Source organism: Gastrolobium bilobum, unplaced genomic scaffold (assembly GCF_033153095.1).
Source record: "Gastrolobium bilobum isolate Gb01-03AN ecotype WA unplaced genomic scaffold, APGP_CSIRO_Gbil_v1 utg3209, whole genome shotgun sequence".
Lineage (NCBI taxonomy): Eukaryota > Viridiplantae > Streptophyta > Magnoliopsida > Fabales > Fabaceae > Gastrolobium > Gastrolobium bilobum.
Window position 1 is genome coordinate 743,914 of NW_026899772.1, and position 24,422 is coordinate 768,335.

Below are 24,422 nucleotides of genomic sequence, written 5' to 3' on the forward strand. Positions count from 1 at the left end.
CAGTTATCTTCAGCTCTGATTTTTCAAGCGGAAAAACTTGATCTTGGGTGTGCAATGGGTAAAAATCTGATAACTTGCAGGTGAAATTGGTTAAAAAGAAGAAGTCACTTTATAATAAAGATGATTATAATCATAATGCCCAAAACAAAAAACTTTAAAAAAAAATTAAGCTTTCCCAAACAAATAGGAAGAATATAATGATCCTAACTGGTAAATTTTAATTAAAGATTTAATTTAAGGATTTAAATGTCATAACTAGATTCAAATCGTTATTTCAAGTGTTTTGACTGTAATCATGACTAGGTCATGAATAGTGCATTCTGCCAGATGTTCTGCATTGTTGTGAATCAACCGGTAGAGCTCAGAATAAGCAAAATGAGTTTAGAGACCTAATTTGGCAATTCTGATGCCAAATATAAGTTCAGAACGAAAAATTGTATAGTTTGGTACTTTTCGTGAAAATCTCGTGAATAGTATTTTCTGTCGGGTATTTTGTACCGCTGTTTAAGCAACCGGTAGAGTCTAGAACTAAATAATTGATGAAATAAGAATAAAAAAGTCCAATATATGCCAAACAAGTCATAATAGATCCAAGAATGATAAGTTTATAAGTTTTAAGTTTTCACAGGCAAACAATGCACTATTAGTGATTCACAGTGTATTTCGTCAAAAACGGTGCAGAAATCATGCTGTGAATTATTAATATTGTTCCTTAGAGAATAAGAAGTTAATGTAAATGAGTTCAAAAAAATAAAATTATGTCTGTAGCTTTGAGTTAGTACCGAGTCAAGTTAAGTGAAATTACGTGAGAGAAAAACAACCAGTAAAAGACCATAGGACATTATAAAGTTAAGTGGACCACTATTCATTGTCATTTTTCATTTTTCTCTCTCCTTCCATACCAAAACCGCGACAGGCATGGTGGGGGGGAGGGGTGGGTTGCTTTCTCTCTCCTCTCTTTCTCATTCATATAATCACCAAAACACAAAGTGTTATATATGAAACTTTAAGTAGAGATCGTTGTGAATCCATTCCACCTATTTGTTTGGGCTGAAAGGGCTTGTGTGAAGAGTTCTCTTCTTCTCAAATTTTGGGTCACTATTCATCCTAGAGAGATTGTATTTTTGGGTGGAACCAAGCTTGGGTTTTGTTCTCCAAGCCTTGTATAGGTGATTTGAGGTAAGAGATCCTCATTCCATTGGTTTAAATGTCATGATTTAAGTTTTGAATATTATGAGCACTTTTTGTGGAATGTTATTGAGTTTGAAAATTGAAATTTATGATGGATTAGTGTTGTTAATGAAGTTAGGATGTGAAATAAGCATGAACATGTGTTTAAAATTTTAAAAAAAAATCCCCTTGGACCACTATGTAAGGTTCGGTCATGTTGGGCTTTTTGGGGTTTGGTGTGCAAAAATTAAATTGCATAATTCGTAAAGAATTACATGTATGTGGAAGTGTGAATGAGTGGTTAAATTGAGTGAATAAAAAGAAAAATCCATTGGAAAATCTCCCTCTAGATTTCGACCTATAGGGTTGCTTAGGGATTGATTGTGTTAAACTTTATTTTGATGATGTGTTGAGGTTCTAATGCATGGCATGGGTAGGATTATGAAGTGAGATGGCTTAAGAAATGGCGAACAACATCTTGGTTCCTTGTATGGATGCCTCAGCCTTGTGAAGGAAAATATGCCTAAGTTGTGTTTAAATTGTTAATGGGAATGCATAAATATTTTAGGAACCTTTGGTGGTATGAAATGAATTGATAAAAATCCCTAGTTTCCCTTGCTATTGGCTTCGGCCATTGTATGATTTTTGGGGCTAGGAATTTTTTAAAAAATAGTAAAAGATATTTTAGAAGCTTGGTTGGGTCATTCTAAGAACCTATGTAAGGTAATCATCCTTAAATAATCTAACAAATGAGTTTAAGAAATTGCGGTCTTGACTTGCGAATTGGCATAGGATTGGCATAAATGTGAAGAAATGAAAGTAAACAATCAAATGTATGTCTTGTAATTACATGGCATGGTAGTATTTTAGTGAGTTTTGTTTTGGATTCTTTCTCTAGGTGTGCATAGGGACTGTGAGCATTTGGATTCCTTTGGAGCAAGATAAGTAGTTTGTTCTTCAAGTAAGAAAATTGTAAAGCTTCAAGAGGTAAGCTCTAAGTTTAAGGAGTTCTCTCCTATCTATGTGCTCCACCATGGTTAGTGAACTATGGTTGGATTGTATGATTATATTTGATGCTTTGTATAGATGCATTCATATAGAGCTATTTGATAATATGATATATTCTGTTTTGATGTGATTTCTGTAAGGATCTTTGGCCATTGATTCTATGTGCACTGATGTCTGCTTGGAGCCCTCCCTTGGGACTGACTGTGTACACCTCTGATATGTTTTTGGTTCCGCTAGGGGTCCTCCCTTGAGAACACGTGCGTTGATTTCCGCTTGGGGTCCTTCCTTGGGAATGACTATGTACACCTCCGATAAGATATGTATATATGTTTTGTTCAGTTGTGATATCTGTTATATAATGTCTTGTATACTCTATATCTGACTTTCATGCAGGAGTGGGTCTAGGGTATGGAGAATTCTCTACAAATCTGGAGCTTATTGAGATTTGTTATCCATCCTGTTTTAGGACATCATTTCAGGTGTACAGATTGCCGGTGAGCCTACACAGGACAACGATACGACCCGTGGATAGAGTATCGCGGACCAGATTTTGGGTAGCAGTCTGCTACTATTATTTTGGAGGATTGTTATTTTGCATTAGTATTCCATTGTTTTGAGGATCATGATGTCTGATCCGTTACTTGTATATGGCCTGTATATGTCTTGTACATGTTTCCGTTTTGATGCATGTACAATTGTGTATTCAAGCATGCTTATATGATGATGCAGTATTTAGTTATGTGTTTATGTTGATTTTGCATGCTGTTAGATTTAGTGGCACGAAGCTAAGTTATGCATGCGTCCATGGATGGGTATATGATCCTTTATGGATACTTGGTATTTCTGAAATCATGCACTGTATAAACTGTTTATCAAGATACCTTGAGAGTGGGATTCTTAAATCCCCATTTGTCCGATTTACAGACGTTACTCTGTCCGAATTTCGTCTCTGTCAAATGAAAAGTAAACTAGAAGAGTATGCAATATTATATATCATGTGAAAAGCAAAAAACAAAAACAAAAAATTAGCTCATATTTTCATAAGTTAAGTCTTCCGCTAATTCTGTTTAGTATCATACGAGTGTTAACTGAACCAGCTCGAGACGGGGATGTTACAAAGAATTTCTTCATTATCAAATCAATCATTTCTTTTACCCAATGTTATTAAAATCGGCCTGATTATTGATATGGTCGAGATATCGGGTCACTGGTTGAACTGCATGACCCGATGATTATATATAAATCTATAATTTATATTAAAGAAATTATAAACATACTCAAATACCTGAAAAAAAATATAAATTCTAAATATTTTAACAGAAAAATATTTCTGCAGTTAATGCAGATAAGTTATCTGCATTTACTTTCAAAACGACGTCGTTTTGGGATTGGAAGATTAAAAAATTATAATTATAAAGACTATAATAACCCTGAAATAAATTAAAATTATAAAAACACCATGATTTCCGCCCCAAAATGACATCGTATTGGGTTTACGGCAGATAATTTATTTGCAGTAACTGCAGAAAAAGTGAACCCATATTTTAATATAAAAAATATTAAATTATACATTATTATCCAATAAAGGATTAAAAAAACATATAATGCTTATGATATTGGTGTTTCAGGTTCAGTAAACAACGTCTCTAACTATAAATCAAATCAAAATTTACTGCATAGTGCATAACTGAGATAATATCAGTATTGTAGATACATAATTTATGTAAGTCAATAAGTAACAGATCATTCAAATATATCAATTATGATTTTTTTTAGAAAACATTTTTTTTTTGGAATATTTTTTTAAAAAAACCCGGGCTGAGTCACCGATTTTCATCAAAATTGGCCGGATCACACCGGGTCTGGTACTTGACCAATTCAATACGATAACCGGACCGGTTAGATAACTAGTTCACCGGGTTCCAGGTCAATCCGACCAATCCGTTCCGGTTTTTACAACATTACTTTTACCTAGATATTATTGCTGTAAAACAATAATTTCGTCACTAAATGAGACTCATGTCAATAAGCAAAATTGAGAAGCCGTGTTGAACAATTTTTTTTTTTTTGAGTAGGGAAGCCGTGTTGAACGTTATTGATGTTGTTGCATCATTAATTCAACGAAATTCAAATGGAAATTAATTGGAGTAAACTTTTTTTTGTAAATGTTAACACACTTTGTTGCATCATTAATCATTACAGTGGCATGACAGGAGAAGGAAAAAATTAATTGGAGTAAGAAATATGTGACAACGGGGTATACATTCATTCACATCTTTACTTTCTTTACTTTTAGAGAAATATTCACTTATTTTTCATTTACAAAAAAATAATGAAAATTAATTTTCTACTAATCACACTCTAACGTAAAAGTGTGTTAACATTTTTACAAAAAAGGAAAAAGTGGAGGAAGTGGAAGAAATTAAGACTATGGATGAAATAAGAAATTAAAAAAATTACAGTTTTCCAGAAAAATCGTTTTAATTATTTAATTATACTTACAAGATACGAATTGGCTACAGATAAGCGAGAAAGTGGAGGAAGATTCAAGAAAATGAATGAAAAAAAATAATGCATTTAGTTAAAAATGGAAGCAACTAATTAAAAGCACAATGATTTGTTGTCAGTGTCAACATTCAATTACACTTGAATCCTGTCAAAGATCACTTGATGGTTACATGTCAGCCATATCATGCATAATTTCAGTTTGGCTGATACATGGCTAGCTATATTGGGTCCTTACACCTCTAATGTCGCACTCTTGTACTTTATTTATGAGAATCCAAGACATGCTCATGCACACACACAAAATATGGAACTTCCACTGCTAATGCATCATGCCCTCTTTGCACTAAGCTTTTGCTTCTCAATCTTCACGGGATATTGTGATTTTATATCTTTGAAAGAGAATTCAGATTCATCTTCATTTCCAGGCAACTTCCTTTTTGGAACTGCTTCTTCTTCATATCAGGTTCTTTTCGCACCCTTTCTCATCAGAATAATATGTGATTATATTTTCTATGACTCTTTACAAGTTAAGATATTCTTTACTTTTTTTTTTACTTTTCTAGTTGTTTTCAGTATTTACAATGCAAATTAAAGCCATAATTTTGCAGTTTGAAGGAGCTTTCTTGAGTGATGGTAAGGGACTAAATAACTGGGATGTTTTCACTCATAAGCCAGGTTCATATTCTTAATTATCATCTATAGCTTGGATGCCCGATTTCCCCAAAGAAAAATTTCCTTTTTGTACTTCTCAGTTCTCACTGTGTAATAGTTATATTTCAGGCACTATAATGGATGGAACAAATGGTGATATTGCTGTTGATCATTACCATCGTTATCAGGTTTAATTATATTCTCCTTTTGCTTAAGTTGGCCCCTCTGTCGCTGTAAGAAAAGATTTGGGATGAAAATCAAGAATAAATTCCTTCAATCTTTTCCTTTTCCTTAATTTCATACAAGTACCACCTTAAAAATAATTGCACAAATATTTTTGTAGTAAATAAATAAATAAAAAATAATCCCATTAAATTATCGTGGAAGTAAGGACACACAGTATTATCCTTATATATTTGTACTAAATAAAGCATCTCTAAAAAAACCTTTTCATCAAGAAGTATGTAAAAATATATTAAAACTTAAATAAACCTGTCGCTGACAAATATATCCATGTGCTTCTTTAACTTGAAATCAAGGGCGCGTTTGGTAGTGGAGAATTTTTTTTTATCAGGAAAATATAATTATTGGAGAAATGGTAAGAAAGTGGAAAAGTTTTAAAAAAAATATTTGGTTGACCGAAATATTACCGGAGAAATTTATTTAAATTTGTAAAATTTATGTTTAAGAGGAACTTTGCACCTGTTTTTTTCACTTCTCCAGTTATCTCAAAATATCATATCTCAAGTGGTATTTGTAACAGTGAATTTCACCCAAAAATCAACACTAAAGTTGTTTCCTAGCCTTCCTATTTGTCTAACTTTTTTTTTCAAAAACTTGAAGGTATTTTTCATTACCCACCTACACTTTCCCATCAAACCCAAAATAAAACTTATACCAAACACACCCTCAGTGTTCCAAGCTTTTATTGTTGTAGAGCGGTCAGACACAATTCTTTAACTCAGCTAATAAAGCCTAAGGATAAGGATTATACCCTGTGTTCTTAAAATGAGACATTTATTAGACCCTCATTATAAGAATCTCGCTCCATAAGCACAAGACATCTCACACATCTGGTGAGGGTACTTGCCTTACAACTAGTGCAGCCCAAAAAAGTAAAAACATTCTAATTCTCTCTTATCATTGGTTAATTTTCTCGACCTATATATATATCCTTTTCAGCTATTAATCAAATGACACTTTTTATATGTTCATTTAGGGGACTATCATATTTATTATCATTTTAGATTTATTACCTGATTGATTATCATTGCATCAATTTGAAATCAGTGATTGAAAAAAAAAATTGCCGTTGATTTTAAATTAATTCAAGAATAATAAATCAGGTGATAAATATAACATACATCTTCATTCTAATGCATTAAGCTATGAATATCACCTCGACGAGCCACCATGCCTAATATTTTCCCTCATATTCTCAGCCTACGTACCCCGGAACACTTGTTCATAATAACTCTCCATTAAACTAAGATTGATACCTCAACCTCATAAATCAATGATATGTTGACATGTTAGGAAAACATACCAACGGTTGAATGAAAATATAACTTTTTCCACTACACCTACGGTTCATATTAATATACTGGTGACTTATCGTTCAATTTAGAAAGCAGGAATATTGGACGAATATATTTTGTGACCCACCATATAGAAAAAAGCCACTGGAAAGCCAACATAGGGTGGACAAAGCAGTACCCCACCTGCAATTAAAATGATTTTCTTCTGTACTATCTTTGTATTTGGAGTAATTAAAATGATTTGATTTGATTTGATTGATTGAATTAAAATTAATATGCTTAAAATATAAAATATATATATATATATATATATATATATATATATATATATATATATATAGGGTTTTATAAGAGTTATGTTGTAGGAAAAGTGATTGTGTTATGTTATAGAGATTCGTTTTGCGTGCCGAAGTTTTTTTTTTTTTTGCTGCGGGCCCCACAAAATGTTGTGTGTGTAGAAAAATTTTTGTGGTCATGTTAAATGATAGATGATAAACCCATATATATATTACTTTTATTTGTATGAAATAAATATGCCATCTGTTTTTACAATTCATTAGCATCTAAGTGCATGATTAACCTTACTTTTCAATCATGACAGCTAATTATTTTATGATTATAAAATTGAGAAACAGGAAGATGCGGATCTTATGGAATACACTGGAGTCAACAGCTATCGCTTTTCACTATCATGGGCCAGAATTCTACCAAGCAAGTTTTCTAAAATAATAATTTCATAAAGTCTTTTACAAGAGAGACAAATCTTCTTCCACTAAGACATCGAAACATGTTCAGGGCAATTTTTTTTTTATAACCGTGGGCCCCACCTAAAATATGTTGCCGGTAAAGGGTGAAACATATTAACCTTTAATAAATTGTATTTAATTTTACTATGTCTAATTAAATCTGCCTTCTAAATTTAATCCAGAGGGTAGATTTGGCAAAGTGAACAGAGCTGGCATTGATTACTATAACAGGCTAATTGAAGCACTTATCAATAGAGGTCATTTTTGTGTTTTAAATCCCAAAATTGGCACTATTTTTATAAGTGAATAATTTCCCTGCCTCTAAACTTTTTATTTTTCTGGTTTCAGGAATAGAACCCTTTGTCACAATAACACACTATGACATTCCTCAGGAACTTGAGAACAGATATGAAGGTTGGCTAAGTCCTAAAATTCAGTAAGTACATCCAATCAGCATATGACAACATAAACTATAAGTGCCACGTCACAGCTAATTTGGCGAACTTAATGTCAATTTTTCAGGGAGGATTTCAGGTATTATGCTGATATATGTTTCAAGTACTTTGGAGACAGAGTCAAATACTGGGTCACCTTTAATGAACCCAACGTTGCAATTAACCTTGGTTATAGAGAAGGGTTGTGGCCACCATCCCGTTGCTCTGGCTCATTTGGCCACTGCAGCTATGGAGATTCAGAGAGGGAGCCTTTCATTGCAGCTTCTAACCTTATGTTATCCCATGCAGCTGCCGTTGATGTGTACAGAACAAAATACCAGGTAATATTAGTTTTTCTCATTTACATACTTTTTTTTTTACAGAGACCGTGCGAGTTTGGAGTAGTAGTAAAATTATATTTTTGTGATTGAAAGATAATGGTTTAGAATCCGAAAAATAGTCTTTTGTATATATGTAAAGGTAAAGCTGCATATAAAGATTGTCATTACCTTACCTTCACTAATCAGGATTTAATGAAGAATGATTTTTTAATATATATTTTTTTTATATATAGAAAAAGAGAGAACCATACTACTTAGAAAAAAGGTTTGCAAATAACATTTGTGAGGTAAGATATCCTTATAAGATAAAACAATAATGTTAGTTCTATATTTCATTTTTTATATTTTTACTCTTCACTCTTGCACTTACTCATAAAATGTAAATGTTGAGCATGAATGTAAAAAATGAAGTGTAGGTGTAACATTTTTTATCTTTTAATTGTCTACACTTGAAGAAATACTTAATTACATAAATTTAGTGCATCCAAGCTGAGTGTATATTAAGCAGATCACAATTAACTTTATTAAGTGATAGATAGTTATCACAATTCACTTATGAGAAAGCATTAGTTATGCTCCCTATTAATTAATGCGCTAATCGAAAAACAGAAAAATCAGGGAGGAAGAATTGGAATTGTTATGAATGCTATATGGTTTGAACCCTTCAGCAACTCCTCGGAGGACAAGTTAGCTGCTGAGCGAGCTCAATCATTTTACATGAATTGGTAAAACCTTTATTTTTGGTTATTTTTATGAGTTCTTGATGGCCTCTCAAAATTTTCTGAGCACATGACTGATCAGTCTCTCATGGAGGAATTCATCAGGTTTTTGGACCCAATTATACTAGGGAAGTATCCATCAGAAATGCATGAAATATTAGGACCTGAACTCCTAGCATTTTCAAGATATGATCTGGAAAAACTCAAGACCGGGTTAGATTTCATTGGAGTAAATCACTATACAAGTGCTTATGTAAAAGACTGCATCTTCTCTGCATGTGAACCAGGACGAGGGTCTTCAAGGACAGAAGGTTTTGCTCTAACATCACCACAAATGAATGGCGTAAGCATTGGAGAACAGGTATGAAACTTTATAGCTTTTCATTATTGAGGACCATAAAATAACATGTTGGATCAATTTGGTAAACCATATTAATTGTAGTGTGTGAATGCATGTAGACTGCACTTGACTGGTTGTATATTCACCCACAAGGTATGGAGAAGATAGTGACTTACATAAAGCACAGGTACAACAATATTCCAATGTTCATTACAGAAAATGGTGAGTAAGAAAAGCCCATGAATGTACTTTTATAATGCTGCAATCCCCTTCTTTGTGCTATATGCCCTTATGAGGTTTAATTTGATTGTCCTGTATAGGACTCGGGACAAGGGAGAATTCTAACCACAACACTAAAGACATAATCAATGATGTCAAAAGAGTTGAGTACTTGAGTGGTTACTTGGATTCACTTGCAACAGCAATAAGGTATTGTTGGTTGGCATAACCATCTTTGAAAAATATACCAAGCTTCCTTATGTTCTTTTGGCCTTTCATATATATATTATAAATCTTAGGAAAGAACTAGTTAAAAATTAAGTCACACCATGATCAACAAATTGTTACTTAATATTTTTTATGTATAGGAAAGGAGCAGATGTGAGAGGGCACTTTGTGTGGTCCCTGCTTGATAACTTTGAGTGGACTTATGGATACACTATAAGGTTTGGACTTCATCATGTGGACTATGCCAATCTCAATAGAACCCGAAAACTGTCAGCATTTTGGTACAAAAACTTCATTGCTGAACATAAGGCTCGCTCAGGCATAAGGCTTGGGCATACCTAAGTGAGATGAACAATGGAAAGATAATTTACTTTCAAGGAAGAAAATAGTAATGTAATAAAATAAGTAGTCCTTTTGTTATAGCCTTGCTTCTTTTGTTCTTTTGGTGAAAGTCTCAGGTAATAATGTCATATGGAAACAAGGTTGTATTTCTTGAGTTCTAATGTAAGCATGCAAAAGACACTGTTCAGCAAGTTGAGAAAAGTGGCTGATATTAGCTTGTCGTCAATAATGCAACCCAATTTTCTGTATTCTTTTTATATAGACTTATTTTCCTTTACCATTTGCAGTGTTTATAAGAAACAGATCAAGCTTCAGTTGTGTTTTTGTCTTATTAATTAGTGCATAACAAGTTTTTGACACACACATCATGTCTTAAATCACTCCTACTTATATTATATATTAGAGATAAAATGTCTTGCGACAAGGCCCATGCCCATTTACATGCTCAACATGGCGTTATTCTTTTGGGCTCCTTTTAACCACATCGCGTGCCACAACTTCCTAATTAATAATTAATAAAATGAATTTGAAAATTAAGTAAATTTAGAATTACGATGCTGATATTATACACGTACGCTTGAATGACGGCTCGGGCACTTGTATTTATCCGATAAAATGTCATTTTTTTTATTTATATTATTCATAAACACTGTATAATCGAAAGACTTCGCTCCCTTAGAAATTAGAATTAAATATATATTATGCTCTTTTTCTCTCTCTCTTCTTGATAGTATATATAGGCGTTATACTTATATCATGCACAATGCAATGGCGTTCTCTACATTGCTGAAAGCTCTGTTTCTGGCGATACCTTTGATTCTTATGCTCATGCCATGTTCTATCATAGCACTTTCAAAGGGATTGGAACAATCTCCATTACCAACCAACTTCCTCTTTGGGACTTCTTCTTCTTCTTACCAGGTGACTTAATTTACTATTAATTATAATCACCAATTATAACTCAAGCTCTTTAATTAACTATTATATCATATATGCATGTTTTCTTTTCTTTAACTTTACTTCGAGGTTTGTCCTTTACAGTATGAAGGTGCATACTTGAGTGATGGGAAAGGAGTAAATAACTGGGATGTCTTCACTCACAAAACACCAGGTTACTTTGTTTTGTGATGTTACAAAACATGCACAGATTACACCTTTCTAATCGATTGCATATAAACTTAATTTGCTAGCTATTGCTTATATATACGTTCAAACTTTCCATTTTAATAAATTAAAGAGTAGTATATTGATGAACGATTGCAGGTAGAATAATTGATGGAAGTAATGGGGATGTTGCGGTTGACCAATATCATCGCTATCTGGTAATACATCTTCAAAATTCATGACTTTGGTTTTAAATTAGGATAGGTCATTCTGCCGCTACCCCTTTCCTCTTTCGATTACAATTTAATCCAACCGTTCATATTTGCAAAATAAAATAAATCTTTTTTTTTCTTTTTTTTTTTCTCCTCACCTCCTCCCACATCCTTTCTCTCTTCCTCTGCTACCAATACCTATACCTATTTTTTTCCTCTTTCTCACTGATGTCTCCCCAAGTGAACGTGCAAATGGCGGAAGCATTTGAAAACAATAATCAGAGCAAATGATGTTACTAACATAATTTTGGTCATCGTCCTTATCAGGTTTTACAATTAAGTAACATATATTATAAAATTGAGAACACAACCACCCGGGAGACCAATCTTGAATGTGAAAAATGTTTTATTTGTGTACTATGTGCAACTCATACATTTTATTATGTTTCATGAGGATCATATTTTAAAATATTAAGAAAGAAAGGAGATTGTACTAAACAACAGGGGGCAGTAAAGTTCAATCCCAATAGTAGTATAATTACCAAACCAAACCAGTGACTACACACCAATTTTTGAAGCTAATGTTAAAAGAACAAAGAAATTTTCAAACGGCTCCCGGAGAATTTGGGTTTGTGCAAAACGTCTTCTTCATGACAGGAAAGGGTTGGAGTCAAGGAAAGAGAGAAAAAAAGTAAAAGGGTTTTTATTTATCTTTTGAATCTGAATCATTAGATGAGATTGTAATTCAATAGTATTGAGAGAGGTAGATAAAAATAGACAAAATAAAAGTACGCAGAATAATAAATCCCTTTAAAATAATGGCTAATCATTTTAGCCTTACTAAAAATATGTCTGATTTGTACAGTGCGTGTGTGGCGTCCACCATTAAGCATGACCTGCCAGCAAAATAATACTAAAACAAGAGTTAATTTCTTTAAATAATACAATTTTATAAAGCATAACCTGTCTGTAGTGGCATTTATACAGCAAAAGTTTAAATCTTAAATTCTATATAATAACATAATATAAGGTGTGTGTGAGGACACCGCTGTCTGCACTTGTAGACACAAGTTTGAGAATTTTTTTTTAAAGGGTGATTTAGGTCAAATAAAAAAAAAAGATTTAGGAAGATTGAAAAGAAAAAAATAAATATAGGCTCAATCATAGTAGTTAAAATTGGGATCTTACCTAAAATCGGAAGGAGGATAAAAAATCATAAAACGTAAAATCTTAATATAAAAAAAAATCGTAAAAAGTTATAAAATCATAAAAGTGCTTGAAATTTTGATGAAATCGTTTTGATTAAAAAAAATCGTAAAAACATAAAATCACATATTTAAATGGAAATTTTAACTAACATGGACCTAATGCAACCAACCCCTATAATTCTTTTCTTTTCTTGTTTATATATTTCTTAATACATTTAAAATTTTCTTTAAAAAAAAAAAAAATCTTCGGGGGTGCTGCCTCTGAACCCCCACACCGACACTAAATATGCAAACATAATTTTTTTTTTCTGAGACCGCCACTGTGTGTGAGTTATTTTACTAACAATATTTTTGAGTTTGAAATTCAAATCCCCCACATGAGGGATTTTAGCTGGCCAAACCAACAATATCGCTTACGTTATCTTTTCTATTCTATAAAATTAGTGTATTATCCGTGCGATTCACGAAGAAAAAAAATCGATTTGTTTGGCGTGGTAGGCCGGCCCTCCGGGCCGAGCCCATTTTGCCACTTCTTACTATTAGCATTTTATATCAGCATGTAATGGATTTCTATATTTATCCTATGGTCATTCCAAAATATATCGCTATACTTTAGTTTAACCTGTGGTTATTCCAAAATATATCGCTATACTTTAGCTTGTCTTGTGATCATTCAAAAATTACAAAGTTTGACTCGGCTTCTTTCAGTAATTCTCAGAGATGGACTTTCATTTATTACACTCAGATTTACAAAATAATAATAAATAATTATTTTTTGCAAGAACTTGTGTCGATAGTATCTGAAATTTTACAAATTTATATTTACAAAAATTAAAATCAGATTTAGGAATTTAATTATAAAAGAATAATGAAATTTTAATCTAATTATAAAAATGTATTGGCAGGCGGGTCGAGCAGGCGGGTCGAGCAGGCCCTCCGGGACAAGCCCAGTTTTCTACATTTAACTATCAGCATTTTACGTAAATAATTACTTTTTTGCAAGGATTGGTGTCCTTAGTATTTTGAGTTTTACAAATTTATATTTACAAAATTTGAAATCAGATTAATGAATTTAATTTTAAAAGAAAAAGTATGAAATTTTAATTTAATTATAAAAATAAGTTGGTGGGCCGGCCCTCCGGGCCGAGCCCAGTTTGCCACCACCTCTAACTATCAGCATGTAATAGGTTTTTGTACTTATCCACAAAAAAGGTCCTTATAGTTGCATTCAGATTTTTATATTTATCTCAGAGATGGACTTTCATTTATTACACTCAGATTTACAAAATAATAATAAATAATTATTTTTTGCAAGATTTTGTATCGTTAGTTTTTGAAATTTTACAAATTTGTATTTACAAAAATTAAAATCAGATTTAGGAATTTAATTATAAAAGAAGAATAGTTGAATTTTAATTTAACTATACAAATGTGTTAGTGGGCCGGCCCTCTGGGCCGAACCTAGTTTGTCACCTCTAACTATCAGCATGTAATATATTTTTATATTTATCCAACAAATGGCTCTTATAGTTGCGTTTAGGTTTTTATATTTTATCTCGGAGATGAACTTTCATTTATTACAATCAGATTAACAAATTAATAATAAATAATTATTTTTTGCAAGCATTTGTGTCGTTAGTATTTGAAGTTTTATAAATTTGTATTTTAAGAATTAAAATCGAATTTATGAATTTAATTATAAAAGAAGAATAGTGAAATTTTAATTTAATTATAAAAATATGTTGGCAGGCGGGGCGTGTTGGCCCTCCGGGCCAAGCTCAGTTTACAGCATTTTATTTATTTTTATAGAATGATAAATGTCATTTTTTATTTTTTTATTTAAAATAAAAATTTAAATTCTTTTGTTTTCATTGTGCATATTTTTTTATATTTATAACAAAAATATAATAAACAAATATGAGTTGATACAAAAAAAATATTCTACTAAATCGAATGTTTAGTGAATTGAATTCCATTTAATATAATCAAATAAATTATTATTTTAGTAAAAACAATTGGAATATATATATATATATATATATTTATATATTAGAAACACGGTCATTGTTAGGACCTGTTTTATAATACACTAATTTATTTTTTTTAGCAAACAAAATGTTGTTGAAAGAAAAAAAAAAACTCTATTACACATTAAAAAAAGATAAAATAAATAATTCAAATCATTATTAAAACTTGGTATTCTAACTTGATATCAAGTGTGCTAACTAGGGGTGTTAACGAGCCGAGCTTTGGTCTTAACGGGCCGAGCCTGTGTTCAAATGTGTCAGACTGGCCTTAGCCTGTTACCTGTTACGAATATAATATCAGCATATGGTTTGACTCATTTACAAAAAATAAAAGCCTTGTTTAACCTGTTAGCCTGTTTAAAAAAAATAAGACAACAAAAATTTATCCAAACAAAATATACAATCAACAGCACTAGTAATTCCATAAATATTTATAAATTTAATGTATATCCAAATAGCATAATATAAAACAAAATTATTTAAAAAGTCTGTTTAATTAATAAAATGGGATGAAATGAATTGAGAAGAGAGAGGGCTATCACAAGTAGTATAAAAAATAAAAATATATATATTAGGCAAGCTTGAGAGGCTCTAAGGCCGAGCTTTTGAATTAGAGCCTGGACCTTTTTATTAAATGAGCTTATACAAGTTCAAACCTGGGTCCAACAATCAATTTTAAACATGTAAGCTCAGGTCTTTACGAGTCGAGCGGAAGGCCCATGTAAGGCCCCTGCCTCGTTTAGCACCCCTAGTGCTAACACACTTTCGGATTAAATTTTATTTTATTTTTCATAAAATAATATGATACCAGGTGAAGGACACATATTTTTTGGTTTTATACATTATAAAATATTAAACTCGAGCGCACACGCATATATATATATAATATAATATAATTTAATATAACGTAAGATTAAATAAGTAGTATATTCTAAATTTATTTCCTTTATACTTAGGTTTAATTTTAGCACCTTAAATTTTTATTATAAATTAACTATTTTACATGTGTAATCATTTATTTTCTTTATACTCTATTTAATCAAATTTCAATTCTTCATAATTCTAATTTTTTGTTTTATACTCTTTTCTCACCTATCAAGTTCAAAATTAAAATTTAAAACGTTTGAATTATAAACATTAATTATTTCCTCACCCCAATAGATATAATAAATATTATTATTAATAGGCTTAACAATTTTCCATGCGAAAAGTAATGAGAAACATTAAAATATTCTTTAAAATACTTAATGACAAACGTCTTTTTACGATGCAGGAGTTGGATAGTCAATGGTCACTAAATGGTCATACATTTTCATACTGATTAAATTTTTATATTTTTTTTTACAGAATGATAGATGAACATTTTTTATTAATTATAAATTTTATTCAAAAAATTAATTTTTTTTATCTTTTAATTTGTAAGTTTTAGATTAGATATACATATATATATTTAAAATATTTATGTTAATTGTTTTTTTTTTTCAAAATACTTGTTCGAATTTTTGTCTCTTTTTGTATTATTTTTTAAGTTAACTTTTATTTATTTATTTTCTTTTATAGTATAAATATGTCATTTCTTATTTGTTTTTTGCATTTGAATTTAATATTTTTTTATTTTTAACAACTAGACACATATTTTTAAAATTTAAATATTTTTTCATTTGATTTATATTTTATATTAAATTTAAGAGTTTGCTTTTCTGCAGTTACTGCAGATAAATTATCTACAGTAAGCCAATACGACGTCGTTTTGGGGCAGAAATCATGGTTTTTTTGTAATTTTAATTTATTTCAGGGTTATAATAGTCTTTATATTTATAATATTTTAAGATTTCAATACCAAAACGACATTGTTTTAGGAATAAATGCAGATAATTTATCTGCATTAACTGCAGAAATATTTTTTCCTAAATTTAAATTTATTATTTGTATATATGTTCACACTACATGTCATTTGAAAACTTTCCTCCTTTAGTAAATAGTTGAAATTAAAAAATATAAAATGTAATCTATAAATCAAAATAAAATAAATGGAAATTTAAGTGAACAATTTTATTTTTAAATTAGACGCTTGAAATCCTTTTTATCCTTTTTAAACATATATTAAAATTTAAAGTTTAAATTAGTTAATTTTTGGTTTAGTCAAATATAGAATTTAATTTTTAAAAATACAAACGAAGCGTTCAAAAAACAGTAAATATTTTATTTTTAAGTTAGACGCTCGAAATCCTTTTTATCCTTTTTAAACAGATTTTAAATTTTAAAGTTTAAATTAGTTAGTTTTTGTTAGAGTCAAATTTAGAATTTAAATTTTAAAAATACAAACCAAGCGTTCAAAAAACAGTTAATTTTTTGTTTTTAAATTAGACGCTCGAAATCCTTTTTATCCTTTTTAAACATATATTAAAATTTAAAGTTTAAATTTGAAATGGTTTGAGTCAAATTTATATGAATGTTTTAGTTTAGAAATAAGTTTGTTGAAAATGTAGAGAAGGAAAAGGGTGTGAAATAAGTTTGACTCACTATAAATTGTTAATATTAGGTCTTTTCAAAACAACGTGGTATAAGTTGTTAAGAATTATATGGCTATATTTTCTGACAATGATTTGTTTTTTTTCCTTGCCACAATGAGGAAGATATTTTATAGTGAGTCAAATTTAAAGTTTAAATTAGTTAGTTTTTGTTTGAGTCAAATTTAGAATTTAAATTTTAAAAATACAAACCAAGCTTTCAAAAAACAATAATTTTTTTTTTAAATTAGACGCTCGAAATCCTTTTTATCTTTTTTAAACAAATATTAAAATTTAAAGTTTAAATTAAAAGAAAAGCAGATAAAGAAGAATGTCATGTCTTTCTCTAAAAAAGTACAAAAGCAATATCTCAGTGATTCCAAATCATCCCGTCAGTTTTGTTCTACAACAAAGCTACAAAAAAAAAGCAAAAATATTACATGTTCATGTGATAGAACAACAATCTGAGAAGATGAAGAAGATAAACACATAGATAAGAAAAGAAATATGTGCACAGAAGTTAATTACCAAATGAAAAAACCAATAACACATACCCTATTTATACACAAAATATTTGCATTTTTTACAAAATATTTTCGTTTTTTAAAGATTATTTTTAACAAAAAAGTAATGGGATAATAAATGAGCTGTCAGCCACCAACAATAGCTGTCTGCCACCAACAATTGTTCAAATGTTTTCCCACTCTTTAAAATTCAAACTCAAATTCAAAATTCAAAATTCAAATTCAAATTCAAAATTCAAATTTAAAATTAAAAATTCAAATTCAAAATTGAAAATCAAGATTTCAGAAAGTAGTGGGACATTAAATGAGTTGTCTGCCACCAACAATTGTTTACGTATTTTTTAATTGAATTTAATTACAAAATTGATTTTATTTAATATATTTTTATTTTTATTCTTTTTTACCAAATAATGAAAGGTTTTAAATATTTTGTAATGTGAACACAAAGATGAAAGTGAAAGAAAAAATGACACGTCAACAAACTTATCAAAGAATGAGTTTCCTTTAGAATATTAGATATGATCAATTAGAGATTTAAATGTAAAATATGAGCCATGTCCTACCAAAAAAATAAATATATAATATGTTCCGTTAACTAGAAATCTTGAGGCTAACTTCAATCAACTTAGCTAGTTGATAACATCAGATCAGGTTCTCTTTTAAATCATCTGTACTTTTAGGGATTGGTTTTTAGGAGATAATTTTATAACATAAGATTATTAAGCATGTGTTTCACATATTTTTATGTGTGTGTTGAAGATAAATTTATCTATTACAACATAAGAAACATTAATCCAATATTTTTATCATAACATTATAATAAGGAAATTATACTCTTATATTGCATAAGATTCATTTCTCATGTTACATTCGTATGAAAAGAAGTGCCTCTTTCTTCTTCTTTTTTTAAATTGGTGCTTTCCATTTTATTTGTCTCACAACATGAGATAATTTCTCTTATACTACACCCTTATATTAAACAAGTGTGAAATAATTTTTGATTCTTGAAGAATTTTATTTATTTATTTATTTTTGAAAATAAGATGCTGCCAGATTATTACACCAGCTTATCCATTTTTATAGGGTTTTTTTTTTTGTGGTCATCCAACGTTGTAGGTTTTTATTTTAAAAAAAATTCACGAGACGTTAAAAGTCAATTAGAATAAAAGTTGATGAATTGGGCCAGACATTATCTTGGATTTGAATTTTAGAGTGATATATTGAATGTCGAGGAAGGACTATAGTCTAACAACGTGGCTTGGAACAGGAGGATATAGATCTAATGGAAGCAATAAAAGTCAACAGCTACAGGTTCTCAATTTCATGGGCGAGAATTTTACCAAGTATGCTTCTTTGCTAATCTCGAATCAATTAGGGATTAACTGTTTCTTGATGTCAATTCTTCATGTAGACTTTGATACATTTTTTGACAGAAGGTACATTTGAAGAAGTCAATTTGGCTGGCATCAGCTACTACAACCGGCTAATAGATGCTTTGCTACTCAAAGGTATACTTTTAGTTTTTGTTTTATTTTGATTAAGGAAAACTACATTTTAACGTGAACGGCATGGTAACTTCTAGAATATCAAAGACTGTTAGCATACAAAAATTATTAAATAGCCATAGTCTGCTGCATATAAAGAATGTCATATCAAAAGTTGGTATGTATACTAGTAATTTGTCTTGTATGAATGAAGTTACGTGAGTTATAGTAGAAATGCATTTATTTATTTATTTATTTTAAAAAAATGTCTTCATATATGTCAACTGTCGGTTTCAACATTCAGTAAATCTATAATTTGCCATTGATTTATCTTACTAAATTGATTTATCAATGCATTTGAATTCTCTCAATTGGACCAACTCACAGGAATTCAACCATTTATAACATTGTCACACTTTGACTTTCCCCAAGAACTTGAAGATAGATACGAAGGTTGGCTATGTCCCAAGTCACAGTAAGCAACTAGCTAGTAAATATGCTTTAATATGCTTACGGCTTTTTTATGCTTTTGCCCCTCGTTAATTATTTAATAATCATTTTATCTTTTATTTAGAATTATCAATTAATCTGCTCCTCTTTAATCAATTAAGTCAAAATTTTAATCGATTAAATGGTCAAAATAAGCAAAAATCGTTGACTTGAAGATTTAGTCGATTAAATCTCTCTATTTAATCGATTAAATCTCTCATGCATAAGATTGTTATTCTGATAAAGAGGAAGATTTAATCGATTAAGTTGAAGATTTAATTGATTAAATCTTCATTTGACCGTTTAATCGATTAAATATTCAATTTAATCGATTAAAGAAGGGCAGATTGGTAGATAGTTTGTAACAAGAGACAAAATGGTTATTAAATAATTAACGAGGAACAAAATGGTGAAAAAGCCCTTTGTTACTGCTATATGTATATATTATAATTTTAATCGTTAATGAGAAAATCAACTCTTAATATACATGCACATGCCTAGCAATTCATTCATTTATTAAAATTAAAACTCTGAATGAGAAGGCTCAGATTTATGAGCCAAATCCGAAATTGAGCATTTATATCGGTCTTTATTTACTTGGACAAAGTATGCTAATAAATATCAATACTTAATGAATGTGCAGGGAAGATTTTGAATATTTTGCGGACCTCTGTTTTAAATCATTTGGTGACAGGGTAAAGTATTGGGTAACCTTCAATGAGCCAGAATACTTAGCTACATACGGTTACCGCAGAGGACAAGGTCCACCATGTCGTTGCTCAAACACATTTGGAAATTGCAGTGAAGGAGATTCAGAGAAGGAGCCATTTGTGGTGGCCCATAATATAATCCTATCCCATGCAGCTGCAGTTGATATTTATAGAACCAAATACCAGGTTAGAATATTAAGGGCGTGAGAAGACACATTAAAAATTTTCTACCCATAAATTTGATGAGATAAACATCTTCATTAGTTAGAATATTAAGGGCGTGAGATCATATTTTTAAAAAAGAAAATGGAAATAATAGGAAATACTAATTTAAACCGTTGCGGAGGACTCACTAAGTTACTTACTATATTATGAATGAAATATTCAGACTGAGCAAGGTGGTAAAATTGGCATTGTTGTGTATGCTGAATGGTATGAACCCATCAGCAATTCCACCGCAGACATATTGGCCACAGAAAGAGCACGATCATTCACCTTGAATTGGTAACCTTCCCTTTAACAAATGACACTTTTATGTTTTGGTTCAATTTGCACATACAGCAGACAAGCTCATTTTCTAAGCATGTATTCAATAGTTAATTATAATCACAATGCAGGTTCTTGGACCCAATCATATTCGGTACATACCCTACAGATATGCAGAAGATTCTAGGAAATATCTTACCCGAATTCTCCAGTAATGACAAAGAGAAACTGAAGAGAGGATTGGATTTCATTGGCATTAATCACTATGTTAGTTGCTATGTCCAGGACTGCATGTCCTCCATATGTGAACCAGGAGCTGGGGTAACCAGAACCGAGGGTTCATACCAACGAAGTTCAAAAAAAGATGGAGTTCCAATTGGGAAACCTGTACGTATCTTCAACCTTATGAGTTATGATCATGAAACTAACATTCTTCCTTACATTACCAATCTGATCCTGAAAATTCTATAAACATGCAGACTTCACTTGATTGGCAATATGTTTACCCACAAGGCATGGAGAAAATTGTCAACTACGTAAAAGACAGATACAATAACACTCCAATGTTCATAACTGAAAACGGTAAGCACAACCTAGTGAGTCCTTTAATGGATGGAGTTTCTGTGTATTTATTTCTCTTTGAATAAATTGTTCTGTGTAAAGAACCAATTTAACCCAAAAGCTTAAGCTGTTAGGTGAGGCTACATTAATGGTTTTATATTTATCAACACGCCCCCTCACACAAGAAGGATGGACAATGCACAGGCCCACCTACCTGTGCTAAGAAATTCCACAAGAGAAAGTGGAGACGGTGAGGATCGAACCCGGGACACGAGGCTCTGATACCATGCAAAGAACCAATTCAACCCAGAAGCTTAAGCTGTTAAGTGAAGCTACATTAATGGTTTTATATATATCAACATTCTGTAGGTTATGGAGAGTTGGACAACCCATATTACACTGAGGAGCAATACCTTAATGATTTCAACAGAAAAAATTACATGGCGGGTCATTTACATGCCCTACTGGAAGCAATAAGGTAGGAATAAATGAGAATCGAAATAAATATGCAGCCATATGAGGTGCATTCTGAAATTTAACTATATATATCTATGTTGTCATTTGTCAAATGTTTGTATAAACAATTACTCAAATTAAAACCAGTTTTCTTTTTGTTTTCCCATTTACCATGTAATCAGGAAAGGAGCTGATGTTAGGGGATATTTTGCCTGGTCCTTGCTCGACAACTTTGAGTGGTTACAAGGATATACTGTAAGATTTGGACTACACCATGTTGATTACCAAACACTGAACAGAACTCCGAGATTATCAGCAAGTTGGTACAAGGAATTCATTGCAAAGCATAAAACAGAAACCTTCTGCCAGGAATGACGATGGAAGAAGGAAAAAGCTGTTTATTGGTAAAAATCATTTTGTACAAATAATAGTTTGGGACATCTTATCTGTGCTTCTATTCTCATCAAATTATACTAATTCACTCTTCGTAAGATTTGTTCAACTCTCCTATTTTAAGCTCTGGCTTGCGTGTTCAGGGTTGATTTGGCTGGAGAGAAAGTTTAAGGTTCACTAGTATGCTCGTACTGTTCAACTTCCTTCAAATCTTTTCCTATACTTAATTCGAATTTGTAACTAGCAAAATCACAAACAACTCTAACCACAATCATATTTTCTCCAATATTGAAACCATACAATTGCTAGAACTGTACACCTTATAAGTACTGACATATTTTCTCCAAGCTTCCTTATGTTTTTTTGGCCTTTCATATATATTAATTCTTAGGAAAGAAATAGTTAGAAATTAAGCCACACCATGATCAACAAATTGTTACTGAATATTTTTTATGTATAGGAAAGGAGCAGATGTTAGAGGGTACTTTGTGCGGTCCCTGCTTGACAACTTTGAGTGGACTTATGGATACACTATAAGGTTTGGACTTCATCATGTGAACTATGCCACTCTCAATAGAACCCGAAGACTGTCAACATTTTGCTACAAAAACTTCATTGCTGAACATAAGGCTCGCTCAGGCATAAGGCTTGGGCATATCTAAGTGAGATGAACAATGGAAAGATAATTTACTTTCAATGAAGAAAATAGTAATGTAATAAAATAAGTAGTCCTTTTGTTATATAGCCTTGCTTCTTTTGTTCTTAATTTTGGTGAAAGTCTCAGGTAATAATGTCATATATAACAAGGTTGTATTTCTTGAGTTCTAATGTAAGCATGCGAAAGACACTGTTCAGCAAGTTGAGAAAAGTGGCTGATATTAGCTTGTCGTCAATAATGCAAGCCAATTTTCTGCAATTTTTTATATATACTTAGTTTCCTTTACCATTTGCAGTGTTTATAAGAAACAGATCAAGCTTCAAGCTTCAGTTGTGTTTTTGTCATATTGATCAGGGCGAAGTTTATAATTTTTTTTTTACAAATTGTTACAAATTACACTGTGTACTCTCATGAGAATATAGAGTAACCTAGTATTTTTCCGGAAGTACATAGTGTAGTTTGTAAGAGTTTATAAACAAAAAATTTGTAAATATAACCCTCCCTTGTTAATTAAGGGAAAAATATTTCTGCAGTTAATGCAGATAAGTTATCTGCAATTATTTCCAAAACGACGTCGTTTTGGTATTGAAATCATAAAAAATTATAAATATAAAGACTATTATAATCTTCAAATAAATTAAAATTACAAAAACACCATAATTTTCGCCCCAAAACAATGTCGTATTGATTTACTGCAGATAACTTATTTGCAATAATTGCAGAAAAAGAGAACTCATTAATTAATGCATAACAAGCTTTTTACACACCCACACAAAATTTGACAGAACTCATCCACCCATTTATTTAAGGGTTTTATTAATCTCATGTTAAAGGAGATAGTTATCTCATGTCATAGAGACAAACTAATGGGCTCCACCACTTAAAAAAAGAAAAGAAAAAGGTGACACAGTTATCGAAGGGTGTGTAGGAAAGAAAACTTATCTCATGTGACGTGAGAATAGTTTTTCCCTTTATTTAATAGATAACGTTTTTCATTCTAAAACTATAACAAATATATTTTAGCAATGTAGGGTCTTTCCCTTAGATTTTTACGTACCCCAACCGCATTACAATTTATATATCCTGTGTCATATAAAAAATTTAGTGTTCCAAAATATAATTAAATACACATAATCGATCCATCAACGTGTGTTGTACGTAGGGTGTAAATGGGCTAGGTCGGCCTACAGGAGTTTACGGCTTAACCTATATTAGACCAGATTTGGCCTATTACAAATAGTAAAATAGAACAGGTCTAGGCTTTTAAAAAACTTATTTAGAAAACATGGCATAGGCTTTTTTGTACACGTTGGGCCTATAAATCTACAGGCCCCCCTATATTATATTATTTATTTT

The 24,422-nt window shown here is 30.9% G+C and overlaps 2 protein-coding genes across 2 annotated transcripts; both read left to right on the plus strand.

Annotated features, from left to right (window-relative positions):
* Nucleotides 1-4,990: 4,990 nt before the first annotated feature.
* LOC133293323 (beta-glucosidase 47-like) lies at nucleotides 4,991-10,244 on the plus strand. Its single transcript, XM_061491870.1, has 12 exons — nucleotides 4,991-5,149; nucleotides 5,295-5,361; nucleotides 5,467-5,525; nucleotides 7,511-7,586; nucleotides 7,804-7,878; nucleotides 7,970-8,057; nucleotides 8,144-8,396; nucleotides 9,006-9,121; nucleotides 9,221-9,476; nucleotides 9,575-9,677; nucleotides 9,776-9,884; nucleotides 10,043-10,244. The coding sequence occupies exons 1-12, from the start codon at nucleotides 4,991-4,993 to the stop codon at nucleotides 10,242-10,244; spliced, it is 1,563 nt and encodes a 520-aa protein (XP_061347854.1).
* Nucleotides 10,245-11,069: 825 nt separating this feature from the next.
* LOC133293324 (beta-glucosidase 45-like) lies at nucleotides 11,070-22,390 on the plus strand. The gene is made up of 12 exons (XM_061491871.1): nucleotides 11,070-11,165; nucleotides 11,286-11,355; nucleotides 11,508-11,566; nucleotides 19,097-19,172; nucleotides 19,263-19,337; nucleotides 19,701-19,788; nucleotides 20,446-20,698; nucleotides 20,901-21,016; nucleotides 21,130-21,385; nucleotides 21,478-21,580; nucleotides 21,929-22,037; nucleotides 22,198-22,390. The coding sequence occupies exons 1-12, from the start codon at nucleotides 11,073-11,075 to the stop codon at nucleotides 22,388-22,390; spliced, it is 1,491 nt and encodes a 496-aa protein (XP_061347855.1). The 5' UTR covers nucleotides 11,070-11,072.
* Nucleotides 22,391-24,422: the final 2,032 nt, after the last annotated feature.